The sequence below is a fragment of the Hippocampus zosterae genome, chromosome 13 (genome assembly GCF_025434085.1).
Source record: "Hippocampus zosterae strain Florida chromosome 13, ASM2543408v3, whole genome shotgun sequence".
Lineage (NCBI taxonomy): Eukaryota > Metazoa > Chordata > Actinopteri > Syngnathiformes > Syngnathidae > Hippocampus > Hippocampus zosterae.
In genome coordinates this window covers 8480652-8498482 of record NC_067463.1, presented here as the reverse complement: position 1 = coordinate 8498482, position 17831 = coordinate 8480652, and the positions used below count along the sequence as shown (strand labels likewise).

Sequence of the window (17831 nt, the reverse complement as noted above, 5' to 3'; positions counted from 1 at the left end):
GCAGGGAAGACGGTAGCATGAGGTTGACGAACGTATCCACATTCTGAGCACGCACTTTGGACCGAGCCTGATCAAGGAGACGTACTGAAAATAAACGCAACTTGCTTGCCAGCCATCAGCGGGAGGTGTTCATGCTGTGATGGTTATTAAGGATTGCTTTGCAGAGCAAGGTTAGGACATGGCCCAGTCAAATTTAGCCTGAAAAGCAACATGTTGCTTCGTACTTGCTGGGATGTGATGATTTTGCAGGCACGCCCCCCCACCCCCCAAAAAAAGTATATATATATTTTTTTGCCTGGATAGATACTCACACATTGAGCAGGCTTGAAGATGCACCGGATTTGCTTGTCTGACTAAGCGTGAGGAATGCCAAATGTACTTGCCGCATCCGAAATTAAAATGTTGCTAATCCCCAATGTCATTAAACCAGCTTAGCTTTCAATAAACTTGGTGTGAACAAAGCTATAAATATTTCATTAATAATGATGATGTATTTTTTTTCCCCATTCTGCAATTTAAATTAATGGGCGGAGATTAAGAGTTTACAAATGATATTTTAATGGGGGATCACAGAGGTTAGAATGAATGCAGGATCATATTCTAAATGTAATATTGTCATGTGCAAAGTTCAGACTTTTATTTTCACAAGTCATTGCTCGTTTGTTGAGAAACGCGCACTCTTTTCTCAAAAGACAATTGGTTTTGTGTTGTATGTAATTAAATCGAATCGCCACGTTTATCAAACGGTTCTCACTGACTCACAGTCATAATCAGGTTTGCAAAATTGTCAGTATGCACTACCCACGTTCGCTTTCCATTCGAACCTTCAGTGAATATGCAGAAATAAGGATTTGAAGTAAACCTGTCCATTAATATTAATATCAACTCATTGGCCTGACCCATGACGCAGACAATAACAACTGTCCCATCTGTGCCCTCTTGCAGATCCTCATCCATGTGGGCTTCCTCACAGAAGAGTCTGGCGATGTGTTCAGCCCCAAAGTGCTTAAAGGGGGTCCTCTCGGAGAAATGGTCCAGTGGGCCGATATCCTCACCACACTCCACGTTCTGGGACACAACCTCAAGATCTCCATGTCTGTCAAGGAACTGCAGAGGTGAGTGGCCGAGAACGGGTGCTGCCAGTGTAGCTTGACGATATTTTTCAATTAAATTTTATTGTTATTGTGCCATTCATGAGACTCGGTTCTAAAGAAGAGGGAGACATGGGATAGAGTGTGTATAATATTATATATATATATATATATATATATATATATATATATATATATATATATATATATATATATATATATATATATATATATATATATATATATATATATATATATATATATATATATATATATATATATATATATATATATATATATATATATATATATATATATATATATATACACACACACACACACACACACACACACAGATACTCAAAGGTTTCATGCTTCAAACTGGAGAGTGGAGATGTCTTTCCTAAAGTCACAGTTCCTTTTCACAAACTGCATGAAAATTGCTGTGAAATTTCTGGGATTTTCTTTTTTAAGTGTGTCTCAAAAGAAGTAAATGAAGTTCCCACCAATCATGCTTCTTATACAATGCAATACAATACATGCTGATTTATATAGCGCTTTCACAGCTGTTCTTCCACCAAGTTTCCTCCCGGTTCACACAACATACGGCAGATAAAACTATCCAAAAATTAATTAAACGTACAAATGCCCCTTTTCTGTTTTTGTTCATTTTTGCACAAAATCAGAACTCGGAAAGCAAGTTATCTTTTTTTTTTTTCCAATTTAGCTTTTTGGAACGAACGCCGAAAGAAGAAGCCTATTAATTAATGTTCTTTCTAAAGTTTCTGTTCTGTTTGGCGAACTCAAATAAACGATACACGGACTATATTACGAACCTTACTGACATGTTGCTTTTGAGCTGCATGTCGATGGCAATGCTAAGCTAATGTCTATCCTTTCCATTGCCTATGACGCAATGAGATAGATAGATATTCATGAAAAGATATTAATGAGTCGTTATTCCTTCAACTACCGCGGCCATCGATTTAACGGCCCCATTCATTTGAATGTAAATCTTTAGCACCGCCGGGACGCCGCCTCCGGGTTTCTATAGCAACCGTCTGCAGCATTGATTCTCGAACAAACCTCGAGCCTGCGCATGAGCCTTTTCACACTTTGACTATCCCTGACGGATGACAAGGAAAAAGTATTAAAGTTATGAGTATGACTAAATTAATCAAGGCAGCAGTAAAAAAAAAAAGCGTTGCTGTTGTTGGCCGCACCACTGGAGGCACAGGCGCCTACTACACATAATAATAACGACAGATTTGGGAGCAGTTTTGTCGTCTGCACTGCAGGAGGTCCCACTGTATATAAATCACAGTGAACAGCATTGATTTAACTTAGTAGCGTCGCATAACCGTCGCGTTCGAGAAGACCTGTCATGACAGCCGTCACAAGCAATCAATGACGTTTTACAATCCTCTTGTCATCGCTGTTGTCTTTCAGACTCCACTCCGCGCAGTGAATGTGCCCTAACGGCAACCATCTCCGCTTGAGGCGTTGATTAGTCAATGGTATCCCCCTCGTTGATTTATTCGTCGCAATATTGATCCGCTCCGACACCCGCAGCATCTTGTCAGCGCACGTGGTTTTTGCGTGCCCTTGCGTCAGCATGCTTCCACGTTTCTGCTGACATTTACAACTTTTGTACACACCAAGGTTGAGTGATGGATGTAAATATGCCTCGTTTTTCCCTGTGGCTTGACTTGGTACGTTCTATTCAAAATGTGCTTTCCTGCTCCTAAATGTCATCAATCTCCTGGCTTGTCAAGCTGCTCGCATTCGGATGACGGATGTGCAGTGGTTCCATTCCCGATTGTAATATCAAGCAAGCGCAAAAAAAAAAAAAAAATTCACACGTTGTGGTGCGGCATCCTTTGTTCTGTTTCCATCTGTTTCTTCCTGCCACGATCGATTCTTGCAATGGCACCGGTATAAAGTTAAGATCGATATAATGACGTCTGTGGGGAGCACACACACTGTTGTCTGACTTAAAGCCTTCCAAATTACTCAGGAAGCGCCGTATTTATTCCCGACCCCTTGCTTTGCTCTCAGCGGTCGTGTCTCCAGGCAGCAGTCTCTTAAAATGACGTGGTTGCCTGAATTCACACTTGAAATGAACAATCATGCTACAGAATCTCTTTGTGTATCTTGTGGTAATTCAGAAGTGTGTCTCGTTGGCACAACAACTTGCCCACATTCATTCAACCCCCCACCCCTTTTTTTTCTTTTTCTTTTTTTTTTTTTTTTTTTTTAAACGATGATGTACAGTGCTGATTTTATTTACAGTTTGTGAGTGAAGCCAACTAGGCTTCTTTTTTTTTTTTTGTTGCATTGCTTGCCCAGTGGTGTGAAATACTGTTGGAGAGTGCAGTGTACACGTGTAATTGGCCACTAAGGGGGTGATTAGCGAGTTTGTGCCCTGGCCCGGAGGCCTATCAGGTGTCTGTACCTTATACATTATGCACTGACAGCACACACAGACATCTGCTGCACTTACATAGAAAAACACAATCCTACTATGTGCCTGCATGCCGGATTTTCTGGCAACCATTTGATAGTGAGCGCAATTTTTTTTAACTTAGTAGGATGATACAAAAGTTACCCAATTGCTTTAAAACTTTGTCCCGAGCACAGAACCATGAAAGTGAAAATAAACAACAACAGCTATTGTAAGTGCATCACGATTTCGGGCTTCTTCCCGATGAGGAATTCCCTTACGGATAAAGCCTAACAGATCTGAGCAGAGCTATATAATGACTTGAAATCTAAACTGAATGCTATATCCCGGTGTTTAATCACATATTGTATTTCTGTAATAGGTTTATCTCAGTCCCACGTCTCATCATTGTCAGGGAGGCTGAGATGAGGAAGAAAAAAAAAATGCAGACGTGCAAATCCATACGGGAAAGCGCAGAAAAAAACCCAAAGGTGCTGAGTTGGAATTTTTGTATTCAAATGTGTAAATAATGCATTGTTGTGTCAGACAATCACTGATACCGACCTGTGTTAGGCATTTTGGAGCGGCCTTCATTATGCTGTGGAGAGGAAAACACTTGCTCCTTTTAACTAGCATGGACATCGCAGGCCTCTTCTTTTTTTTTTTTTTTGCGTCGTCACCTTTTTGTGCTGAATGAGCATTCCTAACAATTTGGGCTCACGGAGAGTAACGTGAAGGGAATGGAGCTGCTGCAAATTAGATTTCAAAGGCACCCTAGATGGATTAGTGCAAAAGCGAGGGCAGACAGAGCTCCGCCTGCTCTATATCATACTCCAGCTGCTCCAGTTTGCGGACAAATGAACTGATGTGGATGGTGTGCTAACTCATGTGGTGTTGCTTTTTTTTTTTCCTTTACTGACAAAGTCACGAGGTTCTTTCATCACTTTTTTTCATTCATTCAGTGTGTTGCCCGAAGGCTTTACCAAAACATGTTATTTTAGGGCACGGATGCCTAACTCAAGGCCCGGGGGCCAGATCTGGCCCGCCACATCATTTTATGTGCCCAGCGAAAGCAAATCAAACATGTCAACTTCTACACATAAAACTCTCCTCCTCCACATTACTTCCCTCTCTCTCTCTCTGATGGTATGATCCATAGCGACGGATCAATTTTGGCTGGTGCGATGTTATTGTTTCGGCGCACGCACCCGGCAGCTGTTGTCGTCAGAATATCTTGAGTAGCGCACCCCATCTCTTACTGCAGCAATTACGCAACACAGACGGCTCTCTGTGTTTTGCGGTTTTCACGGTAGCAAATTAAAAGATTGCTACGTCATCTATGAAATTGGTTGGAATTAGAAAACCATGGACTTCGACCGGGGTGAATTGGTTTTTCACTTTGGAGTTTCCACTGCGCTGAAGATATTAGAGGCTCGGGTGGGTGATCGGCATCCCTCAGCCACACAGACAAAATTGGTTTACTCTAAGCAAACATGAAGGGAAGGCCCTACAGACTGCCACAGCAAATGAGGGGAAGACTGTACCGAATCCCGCTACCATTCTATTTTTCATCCTTCCCTTTCACTATTTTTTTTTCTTCCTGAGGAGAAGAAGCAGTGGCCAACAGTGCTCCAGTGCTGGAAAGGCTTCAGGGCCTGAGGACACATTAAAGAGAGCGCCAATAAAAACAACATTATCCATTCATTGGGCTCTTTTGCCATGTTTTGGCTGTAATTGTCGTGAAATGTTACTCGGAGAAGACAGAAGAGCAGATGATTACAAACAACAGCATAGAGACATGCATGGAGACGTGACTGTAATAGTATGTACGACTGCTTTTGCATTCTGAAGGGATAAACCAAAAGCCTCGTTTGAAACCGGCACACATTTTATCGCATTTTTGAGAAGTTGTTCGATATCCTTGGTATTCAGTTTTATCAAGGGTATCAAGCATATGGGAAAAGAATACTCAAATCAAATGGTATTTTTTGTTGTTTTTGTTTTTTAAGTCTCATATCACGGGCCGCTGACAAAAGGACGGCAGGCTGCAAATGGCCCCAGGGCTGTACTTTGGACACCCGCGCTCTACAGTATCATGTTAAAACGAGCACCGACACAAAATGAGAGCTGTGTGTGGCCAGTCCACTGATACAGGCCTTTAATGTCTCCCCGTGGCAAATACAGGGATGCTTTTCTCCCAATTACAAGCCACACTCTCGTCCACGTGATTCTGAAGCGGTTATTTTGCTCCAAAAGGCGTCAGGTCAATTTAGATGAGAAATTGCGCACTCTTCCCTCAGCAGATTGCGAATCTAAGGTGGTTGATGGTCTGCAACACGCATCGATATCGAGTAGCTTTCTAGTTAAGTGCCTGTCATGCCTCGTCTGTATGTGTGTTGGGTTAACCCACTCGACGAGACATGACTCGCTGATGAGTGTCCCCCCCCCCCCCCACATGCTTTAGTACACTCCCAATTCATTCCGCCTGCTCCTTCTTTGAACAGCTTTCATCGCTTGACGAGTGGCAGCTTGCGGAGTGGATTGATACCATACAGGCTGTGAGTGTGATACATATCCGTCATCATGGTCATCCACTTCAAGAAAGAAACATTTTTTTTTACTCAGTTCCACACCAAACAGGTGCTGTCAATAGTGTGCGGTCTGTCCTCGATTATCTGAGGAGAAATGTCGGTGAGCAAACCTTGACTGCAAATCTCGAGAAAGACACCCGACGGGTGCTTTAAGCGCAGACAGGGTATGGAAACGGCGTGTTTTTGACGTCCCCCTGTTACAGTATATGGTAATTGGCCTGCGATTTGAGGCCAATCACACCAAACATGAAAGCAACTTGGTTTTGTGGCAAACCATCTTGAAGTTGCTCTCTCCCACAGGCCTTAATCCAAATCAGTGTAACATTTTGCCCTCAGGAAGATGTAATCCTGGTGCCGCTGTGTAGTTCTAATGATAGAATGTGTTTGTGTGATCCGTGGCGTGTGTTTGTCAATGTGTGTTTGTGCTCCCCGAGAGAGATCCTCCAGATTAATGGGGACCCCGCTGAAAGGATGCCAGGTTGAGGAAAAACACAAAGCGCCTGATGAGAAACAAGACAGTGAAGCGCTTCATCATTGTCTATGTGCCCGTTGCATTCACGGACGTTTTTCTCTCGCCTTTGAATAGCTTTCTCACTCCTGGTTTTGTCTGTTGTTATTATTTTTACCTCGTATGAAGAGATTTTGTTCACTCCTGCTTTCTCATTTTCATCTCCTCTTATTTTTGTCCCCCCCCCCCCCCTGACCTTCCAAGTTTCCCTTTCCATCTCACCTTTCGCCTTCCCCCGTTGGCCTCGCATTTCGCATCTCTTAACTTCACCCCCTCTGGACCACAGCTCTCCATCTGACAATTTTATTATCTCTGACAGGAGTGTTTATTTTATTTTATCCCCCCTCGCCCCCCTCCTCCCTCCTCGCTCGTACCTCTTTCATCTCAGATTCATCCCTTCCACCGCTGCTCTTCCTCTCTCACTCTTTTCTGAATTGTTTTTTATGATGCCTCGCGGCTGGCTGATCCACGACTACCCGCCTCGCTTGATAACTGGGGCCTGTCAGGAGGGGTGCTCTGTCTGTCTTGTGTGTGCGTGCATGCATGTGTGCGTTTCAATTAAAAGAAACCTTGCCATGCATACAGATTGCTATCGCTTTGGTGTAATCACAGGCGCACGTGAAAATGGATGATTATGCGCATGGAAGAGTGTTCGATTTTGCTCATGACTGGAAATGTTGGTGTGGGTGTGTGGGTGCTTTTGTGTGTTGTAACTTTCATTGAATCAGTGTCGTAATAAGAGCGTTATTGGTTGAACATGATTTACTTTTTTTCCAGGCAGGGGTTGTTCAGCTATCTTTGCCAACGTGCACACACAAACATGCATCACTTTGGCTGTTTTATTTATTTATTTTTGTGGCACCGACATTTTGTCAAACCTATCATGTCTAAATAAAATTGTTTTATTGTTTTTGTTATTGTAAAGTGTCCTTGAGTATCTTGAAAGGCGATTCTAAATAAAATGCATTATTATTATTATTACAACTCAATGCAATCATGAAATGCCATTACACGTAGCACCAGTTGCTATCATTCGGGAAAAAAAAATTGCATGGTTCCTCAACGACTTGCAAATTCACCAATTAAATTTTTTTTACATATGCACACACCAAAACCACAGCACTGAATTACTGCCTCCAGCATATCACTTAAAAGTCCTATTAAATGTATTTAATAGAGTTTTTAAATTGTGGAGAGAGAAAAAAAGTTCCATTGGGTACCACAAGGCAAGCTTGGGGGTCCGCAGAATAATCATAAATGAATAATAATTCTTCATCTCATCGTGTATCATGTTACATACATACAGCAAAGGGACTGGTGCGCCAATAAAAACAAAGACGATGAAGCAGTTCATCCTCCACGCTTTTACTTTGGGCCAATTAAAAGCTGTCTGATTGTAATTGTTTATCACTTAACTGTTAATTTGACACCTCTGCATGAATAAAGTCATTTTGGGGTGCAATTACAGACATATTATAACTTGAACAAAATAGGCCCAAATATCTATATCTAACTTGAAACTTGAGGTTGATTGATGGCCAGTCACAGCCACAGAGACGAAGAATCCATTGGGCAGATTGAATAAAGAGAGCCAAATACATTTTGACTGACGATCGGACGACTCTCATGTTTGGTGTCGTTTCTTTGCCTGTCACTTAGTGTTCACTGAGTGCTTGTTGACCACGGCAGCCCCGAGACCTCAAAAACCTGGATAATTGGCCTCCTCTGTGGCCCAGCATGGGGATTCCACTTATGCCTGCCAGGAATCCCATCCTGAGTGTGTGTGTGTCTTTGTCAAATTTGTGTCTAGCATTTCCACAACGCAGAATTTGCTCATTTTCAGGCGGCTGATATGCGTAACGGCAGTGTGCAGTTTTATCCTTCATCCAAGTATTTTTTGTTTTCCACATGTTGCGAAAAAGGCATTTGAATTCCAAATTCTGTTGTTTTGCTTCTTCATTTGACCATTTGAATGTATGCTTGTTTCATTTTTTTATTATTATGTGTTCACTTCCCTTTAAATGCTGTCATGGTGTACTTATGCGTTGACTCAAAAGAAGCGACCTCACATTGCAAGAAGCATTTCTGTTATGTTAAAATATTAGCAGTTAGCAAATGCTTTTTGTGCCCGTAAACCTTGTTCTTGGAAGGCTTTGTTTAAAGGACCATTTGTAGATTACAAAATGTGTTTTGTGCTAATGCAAACATCTGCTTCAGCTTTTCATTCTATTTGTCTCCCGTGTTCTGCTTTTGCTATGAAGCATTGTTATTGTCATTATTAGCAACACAGTGGAACTATCAGGGTAAAACCCGGTCTGCTTCAAATTTTTTGTTGCACAGCCCATTTTGTGTGTGTGTGTGTGTGTCACCAATGAATGGAACTGTGATTATGCTAATTTGCCAGATAGGAATATTCATCGCTGTAATGTTATATGAGATTTCCAATATGTGTTAGCATTAAAGTAGTGGACTAAATGTGTTTTTTTTTAATGCACGTGTAATTCTACTAATTTGATTAGTTTGACAGTAAACATCATTTGGGAGTGGCATCAAGCAGTTTGAACACTTTTTTTTTTGTTCACTACGTGCTGCTTATGTTGAACTAAACTGAGGTCACTGCCACTGCTGAAGTTTGCCTATCAAATCAAAGTAACACAGTTTGGACTGCAAAAAAAAAATTAAAAATCACAATTCTGGTCACTCTTATCTCAAGGCTTCAATGTACGCCCTTCTACCACTGAATTGACACCTTCACCAAGCTCAGTTCAACATCATCAAATTATCACGAGCTAACACTGCTAATGGTAATCTGTGTGTACAATAAAACTCACCATAGCTCTGCTTACCTTTTGGCCTTGACATAATAGCAAGGGCGTCGCACCCATGGGGGATGTTGGCGTTTCCGCATGCTAGTGTATTTGATAGCACTTGAAAGTAGCTCTGGATATTGACCGAGCTGATCGCGTCATGTGCCTGTAGACTCTATGTGGCGGGGCAGTTATGTAAATTAGTGCGCTCACACATTTTAAGTAATGGAAAGAAAAAAAAGGATTTAAACGTCTCTTTATTTGCATACTTATTCCCTCCAGAAATTATTTTTTAAACAACTAATTAAAAAGTCAAATTTCCATCATCTGTATTACAACATTCATCCATGTGCAATCAAAGTGTTTGGTCAAATTCCAAATGGAACATTGAATTTTAGGGGTTCCGCTTTATGTTGTAATGTGTTTGGACATCATTCATTGGCCTTGAACAAAGTGTGAGATGCTTGTTTACTCTCCGCCAGGCTCTAACAAAGGGCAAATGGAAAAGGAGCCGCGGTTTATTTTGTAGACTACTCACCTTAAGACAGGTATTCAATGTGGTTTCATCAGCTTCAGTGCCTTTCACTGCTCAACAACAATAGAAAGAACAGCAGACTGCCAAGAAATAAGGTGTTTGTGTGCTATTTTTTTCCCCTCTTTCTTTCTTTTCTTATATCCATCCTCCCGTGTTATCTTTGTTGGTGCAGACCTTTTGTATGTACTCATGAAGTGTCCCATGAGCATATATCTGGCCAAACGGTTCAGTAGGGATCACTGATCATGCCTGAAGTGTGACATTTGTATATTACCGTATTTTCCCCACTAAAAGGCACACTGGATTATGAGGCGCACCTTCAATGAATGGCCTATTTTGTCATTTATTTCATATATTGGACGCACCGCTTTAAGGCGCGCTGTGAGCTTTTAAGAAAATGGAAGGCTTTTAGGTGCGTCTTTTACTGCCGAAAATACGCAATAAGATCATGTCGGCGTCGAGTCCACCTCGCCTGTTTACCCGCGCCCGATCCGTCCAAGTGTGAATTTATGTCACGTTTGATGGGATGTTTTGTAACGCGCCAGCAGCAGCAGCTGTGTTTGTATGAATAAATACGCACAAACACAGACGGGCGACAACACATCCGAGGTGTTTCTCGCCATTGATTGACCATCTGCTCCTGCAGGGTACCACGAGCCAGGTCCTCATCAATACTCTCTTTTCATCTTGTTTGTCTTATGTTATGCCATAGACCTGTGCCCTTCCGGCTTTGCTCTGACTGAACCGAAAGGAAAACGTGCCTTCATACCAAGTTGTCTTTTTCTGGCTGCTTGAGAACTTCACATTTGAAATTGTGCACATTTCATACCCTGGAAATTACATCCGAGGTGCCCTTGAACAAATAACGCCCCATTACTCCAGTGTGTACTTGTGACCCTTTTTAACTGGATGGCGCCTACCCAGATTCTGCTTTTTACACGGGTCTGTAAGTCTTCGACAGTCCTGACACACTTTATCAAGATGATGAAATGTGCGCAATGCACTAGTTTGTGTCCAAAGACGTTGACCCCTGCATGTTCACAGTTTGGTCGATACCCATGGATTCACCTATATATGTATTTTGCTTCTTTTTTTTCAATAATTTTTGGGCTGTCCTCTGTATTGTCGGGGATTTTTTTTGTTTGTTTGTTTGTTTACATCATTTCTCACTGCTGTTGGTTAAAAAACGTATATTGAACCAGAATCTGTGGGGTTTTTTTTTTTTAAGAATTATTTTGGTTTTGTGAAAAAAATAATAAATCAAGGGGTCATTGAAATGATGTTCGCCCCCCTGTTGCCCATCCCTGATCTGAACCCAATGTGAAAGAAAATCCGAAACCTAACATCCTTTGCTCACAAAATCTGGAGAAAACTAATCTGAAGAAAATGGCAGTTTACCCTGACCACTAACATAGACGTGACAAAGAGAGAGAACTCTTAATTCACAGAAACCAAAACAGATCACCAACGGGAAGATTCGCACATTTTTGGCTCACTTAACAAAACTAACAGAAAGCGTTCATAAATGATGAAAAATGCACGGCGCAGAGGAAAACGGTTGACAGTGGCTTGGAGGAGCGTGACCGCTGTCAAAAAGGCCTCCTGACAGCAGCTTGACATATGCAGTTGGTCTCCTCGGCGGCAGCCAATCAGCAGCGCCATGACCCGAAGGCCAATCAGGCGCCCCCGTCAAATATTCCACTTGTTAAATCGGCAGACTACAAGGAACTTTGGGTTTATAACCGTGTCTACGGGAAAATATTTGGCGCAGACTGTTGCTGCTTTTCACTCACAAAAATCTGTCAGTCATTCACACGCTCTATTATGCCAACCTCACTTGTTCGGATGCCTGCAATTGTGCTTTGTTGACCCAAAATGAAGCACACGCAGCAAAAAGCAGTAGTCCCCGCACGGTAAAAGTTTTCCGTTGTCAGCAGTTTGAGGCAAAGCAACACATGCCTGGAGGGCACAAACCTCTGATAATTGAATTGTGTAACAAGGGTAGACATGACGGTATTAATAATGAGCGCTTGGCTGTTCAAGTGTTTTTATTAGTCGTCATCTTCATTTATAAAAATGCGTTTTGTGTTGCAGCTTCCTGGGTGTGCCCCCCGGCAGAGGCAGTTGCCCACTGACTGGCCCTCTGCCCTTTGACCTCATCTATACGGACTACCACGGCCTGCAGCAGATGAAGCAGCACATGGGGCTCTCGCTCAAGAGACACAAGTGAGTGCCGCTTCCCTTTTTCTTTTAGGTTAGTTTTTTTGTGGCTCTTTGTGCTTAATGAAGAAAATAGCAGTAAATAATGGGAAAATATTCGTGCTATATTACAGAGCTCAACCGGAATAATCCTTTGTGTTTCTCGAGACCATAAGAACATGTTTTGTAATTTTCTCCAGAAAGACTTCCATTGGTGTGTGTCGTCATTTTTGCAACGTGAAATGAATCTGTTCCGAATCTAGGGCTGCACGTTGACAAATCTCATTTTGCAAGCAACCCACATTTATGCGAGTATCTTGTACTATAACGCTGTAACCAATTAGAAAATATGGACTCTACGTGGGCCATTCTCATTCCTGTTAAACAACGTACATCGCTTGTTGGGAAAACAGCCTGCGACATGGGTGCCATTGTTCACGCAGTTGATGTTCATAAACCGTAATGATGTGGTCATTTTCTACTTCAACACACAATAATTCAAACGGGGTGAATGTGCTGTGCTCCAACGATGTATTTTGCAATGAAAATGCAATATTTACCCTTTAATTTGTTTGTCTACCACTTTTTTTTAATGGGCTAATATTGCTCAGTTTAATGGAGAGAAGCCAAACAAGATCATTATCCCTACCAAAGCGCAGCGCTGAAACTTTCATTTGGAAAGTGTCCAAAAGGGATGACGATCATAATAATCGATTGAGTGCTAAAAATGTTGTCGATTGTGTTAAAATGACTGTTGATGAGTCTTGAGGCAAAATCATGTAGTTGGATTAGGGTGCAACTTCAACGTTATCCATCCATCCATTTTCCACCCCGCTTTAACCTCACAAGGGTCGTGGGGTGTGCTGGAGCCCATCCCAGCTGTCTTCGGGCAGTAGGCAGGGGACACCCTGAACCGGTTGCCAGCCAATCGCAGGGCACACAGAGACAAACAACCATCCGCGCTCACTCTCACACCTAGGGACAATTTAGAGTGTTCAATCAACCTTCCATGCATGTTTTTGGAATGTGGGAGGAAACCAGAGTACCCGGAGAAAACCCACGCAGGCATGTGGAGAAACATGCAAACTCCACATAGCCGAGATCGAAGCCACGACCTCTGCACTGTTAGGTCGACACGCTAACCACTGTCCCATCGGGCCGCCTCACTTCAACGTTATGCGGTTGCACGTTTCCCCCAAATTATCGGTGCATTGTTTTCTTGTCTTCTACTCGGTTTCTTTGTCTACCACTGACACTTCCAATTCCGTCACTTCATACGTAATTTTGCGCGTGTGATCCTCCCCCGAATGTTTATTGGTGAGAATCGTTCATCGGAACTACCAAAAGTGCAAACCCTAAATCTAACTCAAGCAGTCTCCACCACTCCAGTATTTTCGAGTGAGTGAACTCGTAATTTAGCTCTGACCGTTTGGGATCACTGGACAACCCCACCAACACTGTAGGTTACTTGTTCGAGGGAACACGCACTTAAACACTCATTATTTGGGATCGTAGTAAATCAGCGCTAAGGCTATTAAGTCATATTAGCTATTCGTAACGCTAGTTCTGTTGTTTGGATGTTCTTAGAGTCACCTACGGGAAGTTGAAAGAAGCAGCAAAAAGACATGACATAGCCTGCCTGACAAAAACAATATCGTAAGGATTATGAAAACAACTAAGTGCTTGTGGGTGTGCGTGTGTGATAGTCGCGCGTCTCGGAGTGCGCCTAACAGCTTTTGGCATTCCCACAGAGGTGGAACATCCTGGAAAGTAGGCCACAACAGCCATGAGACCAAGGGAGCAAAATCATTTCAGTAATACACTCTTCATCATATTTTTACTATGATTGCAGCAATTTGACATTTGTTCTTTTGTGGTTAGCGCGCCCGCGAGAGACACACTGTGACTACAGGCTAAATGCCAAAAGAACAGAGCTATATACAAACAAATATGTGAATCCTAGGGAAGGTGGGGATGTGACAACGGAGCAAAGAGCGTAACCCACCCCCCTCCCAAAAAAAACGAGAACAAAGTCCTCTGCTGGGACATGTCTGCTAGCAAACAACACAGAGCCATGAAAGCCATGACATGTATTTTTAAAATCCAATTATAAGCATTACAGAGGAAGCTCTTTTTTTCTCCCCAGAACATAACCTGTTTTGCTGTTTCTCTTTCATTTGCAATGTGTATGTGCGTGCTTGTGTGTATGCGTATGTCTTGTACACACACACACAGGCAGTCACACTTAGAAAATAGCACATTTCCCCCAGACTATATGTCACCGCGCAGCAGCAGCCTGAGTCTAATTGCTTGCTGAGGACAGCAATCCTACGTTGGTGTTAGGAGTCCTGATTTGTGCTTTCTCAAACACCTTTTGACAATTAGTTTGGAAGAGAAAGCCCAGAGCTACTCAAAGGTGATTGCTGCAATTTCTGCTCCATTGTGGTTCACCTGTCAAACCCCTGCTATGCCGCAGATGTTTAAGCAGTAGTTTTATGTTTTTTGAGTTTTTTTTTTTTTAAATGGGTTGGTATTTAGAGTCGTGCGCCTTCGGTGTAGTATTACATCGTGCCGCAATATGTCGGCCGGCCCTGAGGTCTAGCGTAATAGAGGACGGAAATGCAGCGGAGCTCACTATTATCCAGTGCTAGTCATTGTTCTTGTCCAGCACAGGTGTCAAAGCCAAGGCCCGGGGGCCAGATCTGGCCCGTCATATCAGTTTATGTGGCCCGCGAAAGCAAATCAAACATGTCAAGTTCCATGATGCTTGCTAAAGTCTGAACCAAAATTTCAAATTGTCTTATGCAATCCACAATAACAGTCATTATTCTTGACGTCTGATTTAAAACCAGTTATCCATCAATTTGTTGTGCGCTGTGTATGTAATATGTGGAGGTGATTAAACATTGATATGGATTCCCCAAATTCATTACGGCCCACCAAGGGAAACCGTAACTAGAATGTGGCCCGCGACAAAAATGAGTTTGACACCCCTGTTCTAGAGTAAAAGTGTTTTATGCCCGTGTGTAATAATGTAACCACTGTTGCCGATGCTCGTGTTAAAGTAGCAGTTGTTTGAAGGTTTCTGATTAGATGGAGGTTTTGGCCACTGATATTTGCGGGTATAACATTTGTCTTGTGGGTATTGCTCAGTGGCCAGCCAAAAGAGATTTTTCTGCCCGTTGAAAATTTTCCGTTGGCAGCGCTGTGGTGAGCCGGGGATGTCCTCCCACGGGTGGCCGCCCCACCCTCGCAGTGTACAATAACAAACCTTCTAAACATTTCAAACATATGAGATCTACTTGATAATACTGCTGCAGTGCGCACGGGAGAGAAACTGACACTCGAGTATCAACGGCACTTCACGAGTATCCATCAATACCGATGTTGCAGTCAATATTTGGATCAATCGGCCTACAAGCCACCAAGATCTTTTCCGCTTGTCTGTGTAACATGCGCCCATCACTCAGCATCCACCTATACTACTGCAGCAAGTCTCTATTTGTTTCCCATTCCACTTTCAACTTTTTCCTGAGCAACCCAACCGCTTCATCCGTCTGAGTCGAGCGACACGTCAACAACCAGCTTGTCCATCTGTCCCCGCCCGCCTCTGTCTGTCTTTGTTTTTCATGTCCGTTTGTCTCTGCTTTATCTCACGCTCACTCTATTTTTCTTTTCTCATAAGTGTAGGGAATAATTTTCTTCTCAAAAATCTTTGGCTCCATGGCCAAGTGAGTGCTCGTGAATGGTGAGAGATCTTTCTTCTTTTCATCTAAAGTTTTCCTTGTCGATATCTGGAGCAGTTCAGTTAAAGCCTTGCGGTGCAAAGTAGCCTCATTAATCAATAGTTCCGGGGGGTTTGGAATATTCCAGCTCCATCTAATTGCTCTCGTTTTATCTTTTTGTTCACTCTCAATGTTTTTATTTTATGTCCGGATGAAACAGTGCTGCAATATGTCCCCAATGCTGATGCAGCGAGGTGGCACACATCTGTCCGCCCACATAAGACACAACTGAGCTGTCCAGAAAAATAACATTGTGCTGGAGAATCTGTAATAAAATGCAAAATAATTTTGATGATCCATCTATTTTCTATAGCGCTTATGCTCGTTAGGTTTAGGAGAGAGCTCGGTCTCAACCGAGCTAGCTTTAGACGAGAGGCGGGGAACACCCTGGAATGGTCGCCAGACCATCGCAGGACCCATACAGACAAACCCAATGCGCAAACTATCATGCCTAAATAAATAATCAATCCAGTTTGTTTAAGAGAGACAAAATGCCCTTGGTCTCGTCATAACATTAAGTCACAGAACTGTTGGCTGTCTTTTTCTTTTTTCTTTTTTGCTTTGTGGCATCCACCCATGTTCATTGGGAGGGCGTGAAAGAAAATATATAAACCTCTCTTAATTAATGCATCACCGTAGCCAGTCGATAAATTTGTAGAAGCGCCAGACTTTGAGACACAGATGGAGGTTGGAAGATGAATCCAGTCCCGTTCCAATCTGGCAATGATACACGGCACCCTCATCTGAGTCATTTTAAAAGCAATTGAAAACCAACTTGCGTGCTAAGAGAACGACAAATTTGCAGAATGATTGCCGAGACCGCTCCTGTGGTCGTACAAAAGGATGACTAATATTTGAAATGGAGGCGTGTCAAATGCCTCCGTAGTTAACATCAGATGAGCCTTGGTGAGCCGCCACTTAACCCAAATTAGCTTCTCACTCGGAACCTTGGTTGGATATTCCGCTCAAATGTCAGCATCCTTATTTTCTCCGCTCCTTCCCTCGGGGACCTTCTTATCCATGGCAAATAGTGATCACGTTCCGACAAGGTGACATGTGATAGGGCAACTGGGGAGGGGGAAACAGGATCCAATATTTGACTTATTCTTTTTCATTTCTAATTTACTCTGAGCTTTCTCTGGACCAAAAACGTACAACAATCCTTTTATCGGGCGATCTAAATGCAAACGTGTCAAATCTTCTGGTTAACGGGGTTGGTTTCCACCACCGCATCCTCTGTTGTGTTCATGCGGTCCCACACCTGAAAAAGCTGTGCGTCGTACCTTTCATCTCTCATTTACGGAGTGCAATTTTTTTTCCCCTACCCCAGTGTCGCTTGATTTAATCCTATAAAAAATGTCATTTCTGAAGCGGGGGCGATGACACCAATGTCTCTATCTGAGCCGCTTCAATAGACCATCAAACGCAAGAGTGGAACAACATGTAGCTTTCTGAGCGTTTTGCTTGATGTACCGATACGTGTACTGGCCTTGTGCGACGAAACGTGAATCATAAGTCATTCCCCGTATCTGTATCACACAGGTCCATCTCGAGTCAGTTAAAAGGGGAACCGAACGCAAAAACTTGCTTTGCTGGTGTATGTTTGTGCGAGCACTCGCTAGTCTCAACGCAGTATTCTGACTGCACTTCTGGAATAAGAATGAAACGGATGGATCCATCCATTTTCAGCCATCTCAGGGGGCCGCCGTTTTTGACAAGCCACATCACGACTGCCTTCGGGTTCGCATTGCAAACATCACTTGACCCCCCCCCCCCCCCCAAAAAAAAGGGTGAGTTTTTCTGCTTCATTCATATTCCACAAAGGCAATATTAATCGGAAGGCCGGGTTGAGACTAGTGGGGGCGCAAAGAA

The 17831-nt window shown here is 42.8% G+C and overlaps 1 protein-coding gene and 1 long non-coding RNA gene across 6 annotated transcripts in view; one reads left to right on the top strand and one right to left on the bottom strand.

Moving 5' to 3' along the window:
• LOC127613201 (uncharacterized) overlaps positions 1-17831 on the bottom strand; it is an 81919-nt gene that overhangs the window by 23956 nt on the left and 40132 nt on the right. The window lies entirely within an intron of this gene.
• The window catches only part of LOC127613157 (alpha-1,6-mannosylglycoprotein 6-beta-N-acetylglucosaminyltransferase B-like), a 71931-nt gene that overhangs the window by 41481 nt on the left and 12619 nt on the right, over positions 1-17831 (top strand). For all 5 annotated transcript variants that reach the window (XR_007966085.1, XM_052084080.1, XM_052084081.1 and 2 more), the window contains 2 exons: positions 946-1115; positions 12070-12201. Coding sequence is in view for 4 of the 5 variants with exons in the window: in XM_052084080.1 (XP_051940040.1) it covers positions 946-1115; positions 12070-12201 (302 nt within the window). In the remaining variant the exon portion in view is untranslated. The remainder of the gene's footprint in view (positions 1-945; positions 1116-12069; positions 12202-17831) is intronic.